We start from the raw sequence: 15,574 nt of genomic DNA on the forward strand, positions 1-15,574 counted from the left end.
TCGCCAGGAGGTGGCGATCTCTGCTCGGGGCTGTGCTGGGCATTGGTCAGTAGGTAGTGAGAAATTCTGTTGTGCATCGCTTGTCTTTTTTGGGTTTTGTTCCTCTTTTTGCTATCTCCCTTTTCATTACAATTATTATTTTTTTTTATTATTTTTTTAAAATTTATAATCTGTTCTTATGTCAGCCCACGGGTTTCACCATTTTTCTGATTCTGCTCCTTATCCCGCCACAGCGGGGGGAAGAGTAAGCAAGTGGCTGTGTGGTACTTAGTTGCCAGCTGAGGTTAATCCATGACAGGCCTGCCTGCCAAAGTGCCTGATAAGGAGCTGGTCAGAGAATTTACCAGTTTCCAGTGTTCTTTTCCTTCTCTTGCTGTTAGACATATTCAGATAGGTCTAGAGGCATAAGTTGGTTGGGAACTGGCAGCCTGTTCTGGCTCAGGCTGTTTAGGCGATCTTGGGTAAGTCATGCTGCATCTGCCTTGTTTCCCATCTGTCACATGAGAATAGCAGCTCTTTCTTCCAGTGTTATGGTGATATCGAATGCCATATTGAGAAAGATGGGCAACTCTGAGCTGGCAAAATTCATATTTTGAGCAATGATTCTCAAATAGAGATTCACTAAGGACTTAGCATGCATCAACAGTACGTGATTTTTCTCACCTTCAGTTGTACTTGGACATGATCACTTTAAAATAAAAGAAAATATAGTGACATACTACAAAACATTCAAGGAAGTTTCTCCACTGCTCACAGCTTTTTTTTTTTTTGCACAGTTTCTTATAGTTCCTTCTGAATTACTCAACTTTGATTTCTGCCAGAAATAAATCTGACCCCATTTTTGTTCATTACAGCCATTTTTCTGCCCTTATATGCTTTTCCAGAAAACTGATGATCACCAATTTTTTTTTATTATGTTGGTTTTTTTAACCATATGGTGCATTTCTGCACGCTGTCGCTGGGACTTGCAAGAAGCAAAATAGAAGGCATAGGCAAGGTGGCATGAGGAGGACACAGGACATAATGGAAAAGTGATGGGCATTCTGGAGGTATATGAAAACAAGACCCACTCCATTTCTTTTCTTTTTTTTTTTTTTTTCCTCCCAGGGTAGTGTCACCAATATGTCTGTCACCCTGTTTCCGATTGCTGAGGTTCTACACTGGAGAGCAGAACAGTGGAAGCCTGGAGGAGATTGATGCCTTATTAGGTATGGGAAATGGACCTTTTATAGACTCCATCTGTCTGACTTGTTCCTGTCCCAGATCTGCAAAGACTTCCTGCAGTTGTAGGAAGAATTGTGCAGTTTGTGAAGGAGGCTGAGATGCTTGATTGCCCAAAAAGTGGAAGGGAGGCAGGGGAGATAATCGCTTTGTCTGGGGATGGAGTGGCTGACGAGGCTTACTCCAAACAGCCACTGGAATTGATACAGGCTTTGGTAGGAGACTTTTTCCATGCAAAGACAAAAGGATGGGTAGCAAACACACTCCAACACGTTCTCTTCCTGCTTTGCCCCAGGCTGCCCTCTGTACCTGACTGACCTGGACGTTGAAGGGAAGCTGGACACTCTATCCAAGCAGGAGCGGGAATTTCTGTGCTCGCTGCTGTTCTATGCTCTCAACTGGTTTCGTGAGGTGAGTAGAGCATTGTCTGCAGGTTCTGAAGTGGCACTGAGGAGTAGCACTTACAAACACTAACCTTAGACTTCAGGGGTACGATTGTTGTTGAAGAAGAATCTTGTCTCTTGGAAACCTTCTCCAGCAAGGTCCTGGTGATCTCTCTGTGTTCTCTTCATTATCATTTATCCTTTATCCTGCTGCTAGCAGCAACTCTCCTTTCTTGGTCAGAGGCTCTAAGGACTGCCTTGCTGATGTGAGTTTTCCACCTGCTGCTCAGCTGCAATTTGTACACTCTGGCACGTCTGGTGTATGAAAACCGTTGTTGCTGTTTCAGGAAAGATGCTGTAAAGCCCAAGTATATGTCTTTTACTATGGTCTTCTGTTACCTAACAGAAAGGTTGTGCTCCACTTCCAGAGAAGCTGTGGGATTGCCTTTCTTGGAGATGCTCAGTGCTCCACTAGAAAAGGCTCTAAGGTGTTTAGTTGACACTTCTTTGAGCAGGGTGTTGGACTAGAGGCTTCCAGAGGTCCCTTGCAAACTCAGTTGTGATTGTGCACTTTGTTCTGTACCTCTGTGAGCTTACAGAAAGGTGAAATGCAGTGCTTTCAAGCAGATTTGGACCGTGTATTTGCTAACATCAGTGGTCAGTGGGAATGCTGGTGTTATTCTGATAATATGCTCTATGTCAGAGTTGGTGCAATTCCACATCCCCAGTCCTCCCTGTTCCTGCTCTTCTCCCAGGTCTGCTTCTTTCCTGGCAGACCTGGGAAGTGCCAAGGGGTCTCCAGAGCTGCAAGCAGCACAGAACCCAACAATATGCTGTCTGTAATTCCTCTTCTTCAGTTAATACTTGATCTGTAGGCGTTGCTCTATTGCTTTTTGTAGATTGCACCAATTACGTCCACGTTCTCGTGGGCTTCTGAAGAGCTTTGTTCATGCAGTTTTGATCTGGTCACACAGGCCACTTGTGCTGTGTTGTGTGCTTATTCAGGACTTGAGAATGTTATTCAGATTTAAAAATGTAGTAAAAGTAGGTACAAATCTCCCTAAGTCAGTCAGTTTGGTTTCTGTCTCTAGGTTGTAAATGCCTTCTGCCAGCAGCAGGACGCTGAGATGAAGGGGAAAGTTTTGACTCGATTACAGAACATCACAGAGCTGCAGAATGTGCTGGGAAAATGCTTGGCAGGTAAGTATGAAACATTCGTACATTCTGGGCCTGTGCAAGCTGTGAAGTGAAAGGGATTGGCTTAAACATCAATGGAGAAAGTATATGGTAACATACTGTATTTTTACAGTGGCCTAAGAGTTTGTGCATGGACAGCTATTGTTTTCAAATTGTCTGAGTCCAAACTGCCCTTCTCAATCACTTCCTCAGTGACATCTCTGACTATTCCCAGGCAGACTTATCTGATCTGAGTACGGTGGGTACTGGAGTAAACTAGCCTCTATCCTAAAGAAACAGTGTGTTTCTCCAGTATTCAGGTTGTAACAGGCTGATGAGGGATGTTATAGGAATCCGCCGCCTCCAACTGCTCATGAATTCCTCCTGCCTAGCCACTGGAGCCCAGCAGATTAGAGGGCCTGGAATGTGTGGGCAGGCTGTTGGGCAGATGGAGGGGCTGTGCCAATACCTGTGGGGTCTGTGAATGTTCCTGTGCTTGTGACCCCAGTGTGTTTGTGTGCCTTCACTAGTGAACTTCAGTCTTAACAGCTGAAGAGCAGGATGAGGACTTGGCTGCCTGTACTTATGTTTTATGCAAGTCCTACATGTAGGTGCTGTTGAAGGAAGCACCTTGTCCACATGGCAGTCCATGTAGCTGTGTCCATCGGCCTGGGACACAGACCTCAGGGTCTCCACACTGGGCTCCAGTGCAGTGTGGACATATGATGAGGCTAATTGAAGCTAAATGCACCTAAGCATAAGAGCAGAGGGATGTTCACTAGGACAGTGAAATGTATGGTACTTCCTGTAGATGTGTATCTTGCCTGTATTTTGTCATTCAGGAGCTGAGCTAACCCAATTTCTACATTTTGGTTCTTTCAGCAACCCCTGGCTATGTCCCACCACCAGCTACTTTTGATTCTGAAGCCCTGGAGGCCATACCATCCGTTAATGCTGTTGGTCCAGTCAGAAAAAGGAATGGTAAAGAAAGTTTGAAACATTTAAGCAAACAGATGTGATGTGGGCTTTGACTGGCATATGCATTGCAGCCATTGCACTTGTGTGTGCATAAAGCACAGAATTCCTGGCAAGGTCTATCTATCTTGAAATCTTATCTGATCAACTCCTGTTGCAGCTGAAGTGGAGATGTAAAAATATCCTACTCCAAACAGGTGTTGGATAGTCTGTCTCCTTGGGAAAGCTGATGCTTAGCATTTAACAGTGAAAATCCAGGGCTTTCATTAACTGTTTTCACCTGCCGAAGTATTTTCTGCAGCAGTAAGTTGTTCTGCCTTTGGTGGGTTCATGTAATTGTCTGGTACAGAACCTGTGGCTTGAGCTGCCTTGCAAATCCCTGACCTTTAGGTTCTACCTAACTGATCTCTTAGGAGCCTTGTCATGGCTCTACTGCACAAGGAAACACTTCCTTCATTCTTTGCCATAGCTAGCTCCCACGGAGAGGAAACAGAACTTGCCTTTCAGTTTTTCAAGCTGAAGTAGATTTGCTTTGTTCTTTCTGTCTCTAGTTCTATTTCTAGTTTAGATTATCATTTCCTGGGAACATGTCTGCCTTTGAGCCAAACTGGACAAAAATTCACATTTCATTCAATGAAAACAACTAGAGGAGGCCACAGAGCCCTTTTCTCCTGTGCCAAACTCATTCTGCAGGGAGTGGACCTGTCACCTAAGAGTGATTAAGGCAGAAGAAAAGTTATGACTATCTTCTGCAGCAAGAGGGGGATCCATCATTTTAGATACTTCATTTTGAAGGAGCAGAAGTGCTCAGACTAATAAGCCCAGACCAGACCAAGAGATTCCTGAGCTTAGCTCATCTTGCCTACAAAAAAAGTCAGTGTGCTGTGACCATACAGTTTTGACACCAACCTCACTCCTCTTTTAGATGTGCAGCACCTTATTGTAGCTGAGCTAAATTAAATAGTTTACTGCCAACAAATAGGGGAAGGCTTCACTCTCTCCCTCACACCTGCACTCTCAGCTGCCTGATTTCCTGCCCTGTGTTATTACATGGTAGCCATTTTGGCTATTTACTTCTTGATAGGTTAGTTTTTTTCCTGTTTTAACAAGTTGAGTGCTTCACCAGTGATCAGGCTTCCTGAGTCCGTGCAAGGCAGGTGTCAGGTGTGTGTGGCTGGGAACAGGAGAAAGATGTAGTAGGAGGAGTAGGACTACCCCTGAGCCATTAGATCAGCTCAAGCACTGTCATAAAATCTAGGCTGCTCCTCAGGAAAGGGAACAAGGAGCTCCTTAGGAGAGACATATCAAATTCACTTTCCAGTCTGATTCAGAATGTTTATTTATTATGATATAGAAGACCTTACTCTGTCTGACTACTCTTCCAAAGATAAGGCAATAACAGATGCAGCTTCGATGATACTGTTTCACTTCATCTATGGCCTGACCCCGAGAAAGGATCTCAGAGATACAAAAGCAGAAGCCTCTGATGCTCATTAGCACAGCAGTTATAAAATGGCAGATGAAAGTGTATGCCAAACTTCGTGCTTGTTCGGGATTTCCCTGAGCATTTCCTTCTCCAGGTTGCTTATGAAGTTGAATAAAACTGATTCCTGAAGGACTCAATGGCTGATTCTATCTGAGAAGTGCACCTTAAGTAATACCCTGTGCTGCTTCTCCTCTAACAAGCTTTCAGTCCAAGAAAGCACTGTTCCAGTTCAGTTCCTTAGTAGTTTCTGGTGTAAAACCTTGTCAAAGTCTTTTTGGAAATCTAAATCTCTTCTGGCTGATGGATCCCTTTTATCCACATGATACCAACACCCTAGCAGGCTGGTGAGGCAAGGTTTTTCTTTGCAGAAGCCCTGCTGACTTTTCCCCAACAGGCTATATGTCCATGTGCTCAGTGATCTTATTTTTTATTGTAGACAGCTCTGCCATTTTCCCAATGATGGAGGATAGACTCACTGGTCTTTAAATCTCTGGATTCTCATTAGATCCCTTTTTATTAAGAGGAATTACATTTACAAGCTATTGGTCCTCTCGCACTGTGGCCAGCAGTTCTGAAATGTTGCATTTCGATTCCTTTGGGGACCTTGTGTGAATGTCACCTGGCGCTGGTGACTTATTGGCTGCCTGTTTGGTTTAATACATCCTGTGCAATTTCTTGAAATCAGTGTAGTTTCTTTGATTTCTCCGCTACATAGTGCATCAAGTATGAGAATCCCCCTACCGTTGTCAGCAGCGAAGACAGTTGCAAGGAATTCATTGAGTTACTCTGCTGTTGTCTTCGCATCCCTGCAAGTCCCTTCTGTAGTTGTGTCTTATCTTCCTTTTCCAGGTCCTTTTCCTTTCTCAATACTGTGTTTGAGGAAGCAACGTTAAATTTTGGTTCAAGCATTTTTTTTAAGATGATGTCCCACTCATTTTTTGCAATCACTTCATAATGTTTAAACTACAGTAAGAACAGTGAGATTTGCTTTAGTTTTTTACTGTGATTTTATAAAAGAGAATCTGGTTGTGGGGGAGCCCCAAATACATTCAACTCTCCTTTGGACCGTGATCTTGGCTACGGATGACACACAACCTGTGCATGCTCTATGCTTTCTTAGGGCTGGTGAAAGTATAGTCTGCCGTTTCCCTGGCTGCAAGTGCTGTGTAGTGTTAAGCGCAGTGTAGCCTTTGTTTCTGAAGTTGCTTTTCTCTTTAAGGAAGGAAAAAGAAGACTGATGGCAGCAAAGCCAGCTCTGCAGATCGTTCTCAAGCAGATGACAGTTCTGAGGGAAACCAGCCTGATACTGAGCTCTCTGAGCTGGAGAAGGTATGTGTATACCCCTGGAGACTTGCGAGAAAGACGGACTAGGGAAGATGACATAGACAGAAGCAAAAACAAAAGCTTTGAGAGAGGGGTTATTAATTTCAAAAGTTAGTCACAGTCAAGTGGTTCAATTCTGCTTTCTGACACCTGCCTCCCATCTGAATTTTGAAAATTGTCTGCTTCAGAGGCCAGCCACTCTCCAGCAGGCAGTGTGGTTCAGGGCAGTGCAAATGTGCAGGATTATCAATAACACTATTAGTTACGCTCTGGTTAGACTATGGAAGGTTTCTATTTTAAGCAAATGTTCCACCTCTCAAATTACTGCAATAACCTGCTGTTCCTAGACTTGGGACAGAAATTGTGAGATGAATCTGGAAAATATAAACCCTGGTAAGAACTGTATCTCCTGCTGATTTGTGTCCGTTTCAGTCATGAGTGCTCATTTTGCGAATTTTCCTTGAGGTATTTAATTAATGTATTCATGATAAGGCATCTTGAAAATTATCTATTTTCATCACACAATAAGAACTATTTCCCAAACCTATCAACTAATTAATTTTTGGATTTTATTGCTTGTTCTTTTGAATAAGCTCTTACAGTATTGTCATCATGTCTGGAATGCAAGATCTGTGCTGGCAGAAAGAGAGAAGCCAGGGAAGTGTGCCCAGCTTCAAGCTCAGCATCCTGGGAGCTGGGATCTCATAAGCATCGCACAAGGCCCCACTTCTACCACTGTTACTAATAAATGTTATTCAGAGTCCATTTTATCAATTTCAGCCAAGCAAATATGCTTCTGCTTCCCTGCTGTTGTACAGATATGATAACTGAGTCAGCTATGATAACAAAGTCACTTGAGTTACAGGGAATAAGCAAAGTCTCAAATAGTTTGGGAAGGAATGTCTCTACTCTTTCTTACTTAACTGGAGTACTGGTCCCAGACTACTCCTTAGATGCCATGCCCTGCCCAGGACAACAGAATACAGAAATCCTGTTGTAAGCCATGTGGAACATATGTCAGCTCCTGTGATAGGGTTGTGTGGGGTGAATCTCTTACAAGAACTTACTGATTGTCAACCAGAGACAACAGAGCATCCCATAGTTTACCATCCTGGTATTTATCAAAGATAAAAACATTTGCCGTCATCTCTTGGTGCTTATGGTCTAAGTCCAGAACGGGTTTCACAATGGCCACTGATTCACAGAAAGATAACAAAGATTATTCCTAAGTATTTGTTTTTTTCTAGAAAATTTTTAGCGACTTGTACAGTCCAAAATTAAAATGCTTCTGATTCTATGTGCTTGTCTCTCTACTAGCTACCGTGAATTCTTCTTAGTCTTTTTTTCAACCTGGCACAAAATATGGAAATCTGTGTGAAAGAAATAGCTTTATTTGAGCTAGGAAGTCTTACAGCAGGTTGCAAACTTAATTCTGCCATTTACTTTTCAGACTGCTGCTGAGAGAGAGGCAGGACATCCTCTGGCACAGCTGCAGAGCTACCGCCCATACTTCCGAGAGTTAGACCTCGAAGTGTTCACTGTGCTGCACTGTGGGCTGCTGACAAAGTCTCTGTTGGACACAGAGATGCATACAGAGGTGAATGGAACAGCGTAAAACCATACTGATCAGGCTTTGTGTAACTGCCTCTCTGAGGCCTTGGCCCGTTCTGTTCCATTAAAATGGACAGAAGATTAATGTTAAGATGTGCTGATCCAGGGCTGTGAGTTAGGTACCAGCAGAGAATTTGCACCCAAAGAAACCCAGGTACTTCAAGGCATTGAGATAAGGAAGACTTTCCTGAAAACAGTGGACATGTAGTGAAGCAACATTAAAAACAAAGTAATACAAACGTTGCATAAAAGGAAAAAAGATACAGTGTAACATGTATAGACCTAATGGAAAGAAAGAGGTTTTAATATTGGACACTGCTAACCCATAGGATGTTAAATACACTAAGAGGCAGCTTGCCTATTGAAAAAAACAAACCTATGACATTTAAGTAAAGCCCATGTTGCAAAAAGGCAAGTGTCTCAAGGCATCAGCAGATCAGAAACTCAGCAGAAATCTGGGACTGGTGTGGATGTGACCTCAGTGGGCAAGGTCTTGTTTATCATCTGGAAGCTTACATAAAACTGCACTGCTATGGATGTAGAAAGTAGAAGTGCTCAATTTTGTTACCTTCTTTGTAGGCAGGCTGAGTCCATCTGGAGTCCAATTTTGTTAGGCTACAGTAAGATTTGTAAGATGTGAAAAGGCTACGGCAGGCTGGAGTACAGGCTGGCCTGCTCCAAGAGCGGCTGTCTCTGTGCGTGCAGGTCACAGGCCAACTGGAAGACTGTTTGACAAGTCTCTTGGGCTATGTGGCATTATTTCAAACTATTTCTTGACTATTACTCAATTGGTGAATTTTGTGACTCTCTGGGCTTAAACCTCTTTTTATCCTTAGGAACTTATTTTCAATGTCAATATATATTAATCAATTCTCTTTCAGTAGTTAAGTGTTACTGACATTGCCTCAGCTATGGTCAGAGCACCAGGTTTGTGTCACACTTTGAGTAACCAGAACCAGTGCTCCATATCTGCAATGGAGGAGGTACTAAATAGGCATCTACTAAATAGGTACCTGGCTGAGGTTAACTAAGCCAGGAGTCATAACTGGAAATGGAGGGGGTGAACTTGAGCTTCAAGGCACTACAATTATGTCTGCATCTTGGTATTGACTGTTCTTGTAATTGCAGGCTCGTGAAGTCGTGCAGCTGGGGCCCGCTGAACTTTGCTTCCTTCTGGATGACCTGTGCTGGAAGATGGAACATGTGCTGACCCCAGGCTCTGCAAGGAGAGTGTCCTTTCCAAAGGCAAGTACAGCAGCAGCCAATGGGTCTAGACCTGGGCTGAGGCAGAGGACATCAGTGGCCTCCAGGCCTTTCCCAAGAGAAATGTTCTTCAGAATTATTTTCACCTAACAGTTAAATGGAAGTCTGACACACAACTGTGTGTCAGAGCAGCACTTGCTCTTTCAAAAGACACTGCCGTACCACTTCCCTCGCTGAAGAGTTTGCAGCATCTGGTTCTCTGCATGTCTCAGGAAAAGGTATATAACTGAGGGAAAGCCTTGTAGCCTCAAAACTCAAGTGACCCTTTTCCTAGCCCTCCTTGGGGAGACTGGCTCTGCTGTTCAAGAAGCAACTTGGGTTAGGCAGGCCAGATAGCTGCCGCATCCAACAGAAGCTGCCGGATCCATGCTTCTGCTTTTTCTGCAGTCTTTAGAAGAGCAGCCTGAGTGCAGTGACTCCTTGCATTCCTGGCTGATGCCTTCAGGAGGAAAGTAAACATGGGTGGCCCACTGCATTAAACTACGAGAAACTGACTACCACTTGATGGACTCCATCATATTCAGCGTTCTTTCTCCTTGTCTTTCTACCTGTCTTAATTCCCATGTGTAGAGACTGCCTTCTCTTAGTGTTTGAGTAAAATTGGACACTCTGATCTTAAAGGTCTTTTCCAAACCTTCTAAAAGAGCTATGTGTCACATCAGTTTATTCATCGAATGTTATCCACTTGTCTGAGTTGGTGCTGGTTGTTCAGCAGAAGCCAACTTTCTTACTCTGCGACCCTCACTGACAGAGTGTATGACATCAGAAACTGCACTGCTTAGAAGCAGTCTAAGAGGTAGCGCGTGATGCGATGTTATTCTCAAGTAAGACTGATGAAGTGACTTTACTTTTGATTTTGCTGCAGGAAAGAGGCCTCAAGGATATTGGCTTTTCCCACCTGTGTCAGAGATCCCCCAAGGAAGTTGCTATGTGTGTAGTCAAGCTACTAAAGCCACTGTGTAATCACATGGAGAACATGCACAACTACTTCCAGGTCAGTGGGCAGCAATTTTGACTCAAAAAACTGTCAAGTTTTGTCACCTTTAAAGGCATTTGTAGTTTTATTTGTAGGACGAAGAGAGTTGCTTTGTTTTCTTTGGGATTTTTAAACATGGAATTTACGGAAATGGATTCTTGTGCCATTGTCTTTCCTTGGAATAGTGTTCAATGAATTACTTGTTCTGTATTAAAGGCAGCTGCTGTACAAAATCGGGGTGTGGAAGACGAATCAGGAGGGAACATCCAGGAGCACCAGCTGATGTCCACTTGTTACCAACAGCTCTTACTAACTTTTCGCTCCCTATTTGCTTGGTGAGTTTAAACAAAACCTATATAGTCGCCTAAATGAGCAAAGTCCATTTATTGCTTCCTCTTCTTGTTCCTTTCCTTTGAACTGTTTGTACCCAGCAAATGGCCTGTCAGCCATGCCGAACAACACACTGCAGTGGTTGGAGACTTTTAAGCACTTTATAGTTATGTCAAGCTTCATTGCCTGATCCTGAGCTGAACCAAAACTGTAGGTGATGAAGCACTGAACTTGGATAGAATTCAGTGTGCTTTTGGATCAAGACCAGCATAAGTGGCATACTGGCACAGCTAGTTGTGCAACTCTCATTCTGCTTAGGAATCTTGGAATTTCTTACCCAGTAAGTCCTCTTGTCCTTTGCTGAATTGTCACTGCCTGAATCCTGAGCAATGAAAGAATTTCTTTTGCCAATGGGAAAGGATGAATGTGTACTTCACTGAGGAAAAGTCTGTGCTGCTGATACACTTGAACTGGATTCATAAATGTCAAACTCAACAATGCTTGTGCAGCCTTCATTTGGCCTCTGCATCTGCTAATATAATCCAGGATAGCATCATGGAAGTTTTTTCTGAACCCTAATTTAGATCTGTGTGTGGAAAGTGTTTTACCTTTGTTGTACTTCTGTACACAGTAGTAACTGTGTAAAAAGTGTATGAGGTCTGAGGTCTGCCTCTCCTGTTGGCCACTACTGGAGCCTCAGGGACCCTGATTCACTCCTGACTATTCCTGGATTTATCATTTTCTCATTAGCAATGAGCATATGAATGTTGGTTGTTCCTGAGTCTGCGTGTCTTGTAAACCGAAGAACCTGGTCCACTTTGTAACCACAGCCAGCTCAAGATCAGTTTTGCTGTTCAGTTTAGATAGAGAATAACACAATTCTTTTGCTGTAGGTCAGGCAGCCATATTTTGGAGTGAGCTGTACAGCCACTTAAGTCCAATAACCAAATTACAACTCCTTTTACATTGAATTTAGTCAAGCCCTCCTGTATTACCGATTTTTAATTAACTTGTGTGTTAAAGCTGCACTTGAGCATTAACATTATCAAGTCCATGTGCTCAGTCTATAGATCTAGAATGTGGATGCATTTGAGCATTTCCAGAATGCATATCCTCACGGAGTGATTTCACAGACATTGGTAGTTCAAAGAATTAATGAAGATCTCTAGTTTTCCTCCCTGTTAGGCTCCTACCTGTTGTTCAAGAGGTGACCAGCCACTATCACTGAACTTGCACAGCAACTGTCATTACACATCCTCTTTTTTTTCAGGTCTGCATAGCATTGTTTTAGTATATATGGACCTCCACTTATGTGAAATGGCCTGTCCCCATCAAGCCAGATCTGCAATCTAACTGAAAAGTTAATCTTTTGTGTGCACAAGGTTTTCCATTCCCATGCAGTTTTTTATGTCCCCTTATAACTTTCACATTGCAGAGCTCTTCTTGCATATCCAGCTGCTTTATTTTTAATGTTGCAAAAATATGCGCAGATATGCTTTTGCATCTGATACCTCTCTTCCTTCTAGTCTGAGAAAAAAAATTTTTTTCCCCCTCAGGAATGGTTTTTCTCAGCATGAAAATACTGACTTGCTAACATCAGCACTCCAGGTGCTTGCAGACAGGCTAAAGCCAGGAGAGACGGAGTTTCTTCTTCTTGAGGAGCTGATAAGGTAGAATCAGTATTTCCCAAGCTCTGAAAGGGATGACTTTCAAGCAGTTTTCCCCTGTTTTGTGTGGGTATTATGGGTAAACATGTGTTTGGGAGCTCTCATAGACACCACACTAGCTTCAGAGTTTTGTATTTAACGGAATGGCAGTGCAGTCAAATGTAATGAAAAGGAGCTACTGGATTATAAAATATGCATTAATCTATGGATTTCATTCGTTTGTGTGCTATTTGAGATGAGGAGATTAGTAGGATTCACAGAAGGAATGAGTATGTTCTGGATAGTTAAAATGCTTACAGGAACACCAGGCAAAAGCAGTATATAAAGATGTTGCTAGACTTAGAGTGACTGGAGCTTGAGAGAAGTTTCTCAGTGATTGAATTTTTATCTGCTAGTAGTTGACTACCTCTTCTTCAGAAGGGCAGTGCCAGAGACAAAATACTGGGCTAGGGAGACCTTGGAACTGAGATGGTCTAATACTTCCATTTTATTTCTGTGTTTCTGGGAGGTTACCCTGTCTACACTGTTTTTACTTTTGCCCTTTCCTGTCATCCCCAGTGAGAGTTTTCACTACCTACTGAATTTCCAGCAGAGTGTTCCCAGCTTCCACTGTGCATTCATCCTCACTCAGCTCCTGATTGCCATCGCTGAGAAACCAATGGCTGGCTGGAAGAAAGAGAAAATGGGTAATGTGTGAAGAACCTCTAATCTCAGATTAGTTTTCATGCTGTACTTTGCCTGTAAATCTTGAGTTCTATCTCTGGAGTGCATCTTTTGAGGGAGAGATTTCCCTTTGGTATCCTAGTAATCTCACTGGGTGAACAGTCCTGGCCGTTAATAAAAGGAAGAGCAGTAAATATATTGGAACCTCTTTGGTATTTGTTTTGCTGTGCCTCAGTCACATGCAGGAAGGCAGACTCCAGCTCTCTTAGCTGATGTTTTTATAAATCAGAGCCTCACAGCTTTTAAGAGTACTAAGAACAAGCCTACTGTTCAATTTTGGTACCAGTTTAGTCGCTGGTTATGGAGGTGATCATAGACTTAATCCTATGTAGCTTCCTAGTGTAAGTACAGATGTCTGTGACGGCTCGTTTCCAAAAATTATGGAAATGAACTGCAAATACAGCTGTTACTTCAGGGCAGAGGGAGGAAAACCTATATGTTCTTAACCCCATGCAACAAACGTTTTCAATTAAGAGAGCTCTTCTCATGGATTAGGACCCATTCTGTAAGAGGAACAGCTTTCATGCAGGTAAGGCATGGACATGCTTGCAGGGAACATACAAGAAAACTAGTTGGTCTCCACTTTGTCACTCACTGAAATAAAGACTCCAGACAGTCACCTTTCTCAGCCATACCTTGTCATACTGAGACACCTCTAGAATTTGTCCTTCTCAGAACCCCATAGCCACTCTGAATTGTAAGTTCCTTACTTTGAGATTATTTTACTATTTTAAACAGTCCCACATTGGGAGAACTGTTCCCTGAGTGTGGCAGGGAATAACCAATTTTAACTAATAATTTCCTAGTTTTAAACATTTCTGCAAGACAGAAGCAGATTTGTTAGCAGTTTTGATTTAAGAAATCTGTAAACTTTAATCTTCCGTATTCACATTTATTATTATAGTGCTGTAGCCAGAAAGTCAAGTCATTTGTTAGTGGAATTCCATTTCTAGAAATGAATATCCTAAGGGTTGCATGTTGCCTGATCAAAACCAGACAGCTGGCACACTATAGGAGCGCCCAAACAAATAAGGCTTAACATAAGTTGATCAGGGAGAAACGTCCAGAGATGGATGACAGTTCTGATGTGAACAGGTATTCCAGACCAGGAACACACTGGATGTGCATATATTTTGTTATCATGATATATGTCCTTGTGGCCTTACTGCTTCTTAAGGGAAATGCATTCTGACTTACCGACGTTCAGGCATATTGAGGGGTAGCAATATTGTGGTCTTTCAGAAAGCCATTTGGACACATTGCCTTTGTATGGAAGACAGAAATTGTCTTGGATTCTTCCTTCAGTAAGTTATCCCTTATCTTTTACAGCTTCACTAGCAAAGCAGTTCCTCTGCCAGTCATGGGTGAAGCCCAGTGGAGACCGAGAGAAGGGCAGCCAATTCAACAGTGCCCTGCATACTCTACTCTGGTAAGGTCCAGGCCATTGTCTCAAGCAGGCCGAGACGCTCTTTTCCTGTTGCTGCGGAGGAATGACCCCTCTCAATCATAACCTTCATACTTACACAGTTTGGCCTACAGCACTGTTTCTACAGCATTGAAAGACAGTGACTGATAGGAAGAATTCTGTTAACCATTGGCCACAGAAGCATGATTGGACCTCATGTTTGCTAGGCTATAGTTTGTCAGTATATATCAACACATCTATGCATGTATGCGTGCATACATACACATACAAGTGTGGAACTGGACCAAAGTGTCTGGTTTTGTTTTGACTAAACTGAAAGGAAATCAGGTCTCACTAAAGTCAAGGAGAGCAGGACTGAGTATTAGGTGAAATACAATCGCAAAATCACAGGATGGTTGAGGTTGGAAGGGGCCTCTGGAGGTTACCTTGTTCAAACCCCCCTACTCCAGCAGGGTGACCTAGAGCAGGCTGCCCGGGACCATGCTGGGCACAACCCTCTAAGCTTGACTGTCCAGCCAGTTTTCAGTTCACCTCACTGTCTGCTCATCCAGCCCATACTTCAACAGCTACTCTGTGAGGATCTTACAGGAGACAGTGTTGAAAGCCTTACAAGTCAAGGTAGACAATAGCCACTACTCTCCCCTCATCTACAAGCCAGTCATTTCATCGAAGGTTACCAGGCTGGTCAGGTGTGGCTTCCCCTTAGTGCATGCTGACTACTCCAAATCACCTTCTTGTCTTTCCTGTGCCTGGAAATGGTTTCCAGGATAGTTGTTCCACCACCTTCCTAGGGATCAAGGTGTGGCTGACTGGCCTGTAGTTCCCTGGGTCCTTCCTCCTGCCTTTCCTGAAAATAAGAGTGACATTTGCTTTCCTTCAGCCCTCAGGCACCTCTCCCAATCACTGTGATCATTCATAGATAATTCAGAGTAGCCTCACATGGACATGAGCCACCTCCCTCAGCACTTGGGGCCTGTGGACTTGTGTGCCCACTTCGCTTAGGTATTTCCTAAC

The 15,574-nt window shown here is 43.2% G+C and overlaps 1 protein-coding gene across 1 annotated transcript in view; it reads left to right on the forward strand.

The window, feature by feature from the left end:
- Positions 1-15,574, forward strand: part of FANCD2 (Fanconi anemia, complementation group D2) — a gene marked incomplete at its 3' end in the record, with an annotated part of 52,717 nt that overhangs the window by 27,198 nt on the left and 9,945 nt on the right. Inside the window, exons 24-35 of the mRNA XM_009697099.1 lie at positions 1,108-1,208; positions 1,517-1,632; positions 2,696-2,804; positions 3,663-3,761; positions 6,461-6,570; positions 8,015-8,161; positions 9,304-9,420; positions 10,304-10,436; positions 10,635-10,749; positions 12,301-12,414; positions 12,970-13,097; positions 14,464-14,563. Coding sequence (XP_009695401.1) covers positions 1,108-1,208; positions 1,517-1,632; positions 2,696-2,804; positions 3,663-3,761; positions 6,461-6,570; positions 8,015-8,161; positions 9,304-9,420; positions 10,304-10,436; positions 10,635-10,749; positions 12,301-12,414; positions 12,970-13,097; positions 14,464-14,563 — 1,389 coding nt within the window. The remainder of the gene's footprint in view (positions 1-1,107; positions 1,209-1,516; positions 1,633-2,695; positions 2,805-3,662; positions 3,762-6,460; positions 6,571-8,014; positions 8,162-9,303; positions 9,421-10,303; positions 10,437-10,634; positions 10,750-12,300; positions 12,415-12,969; positions 13,098-14,463; positions 14,564-15,574) is intronic.

Source organism: Cariama cristata, unplaced genomic scaffold (genome assembly GCF_000690535.1).
Source record: "Cariama cristata isolate BGI_N322 unplaced genomic scaffold, ASM69053v1 scaffold14790, whole genome shotgun sequence".
NCBI classification, from domain to species: Eukaryota; Metazoa; Chordata; class Aves; order Cariamiformes; family Cariamidae; genus Cariama; species Cariama cristata.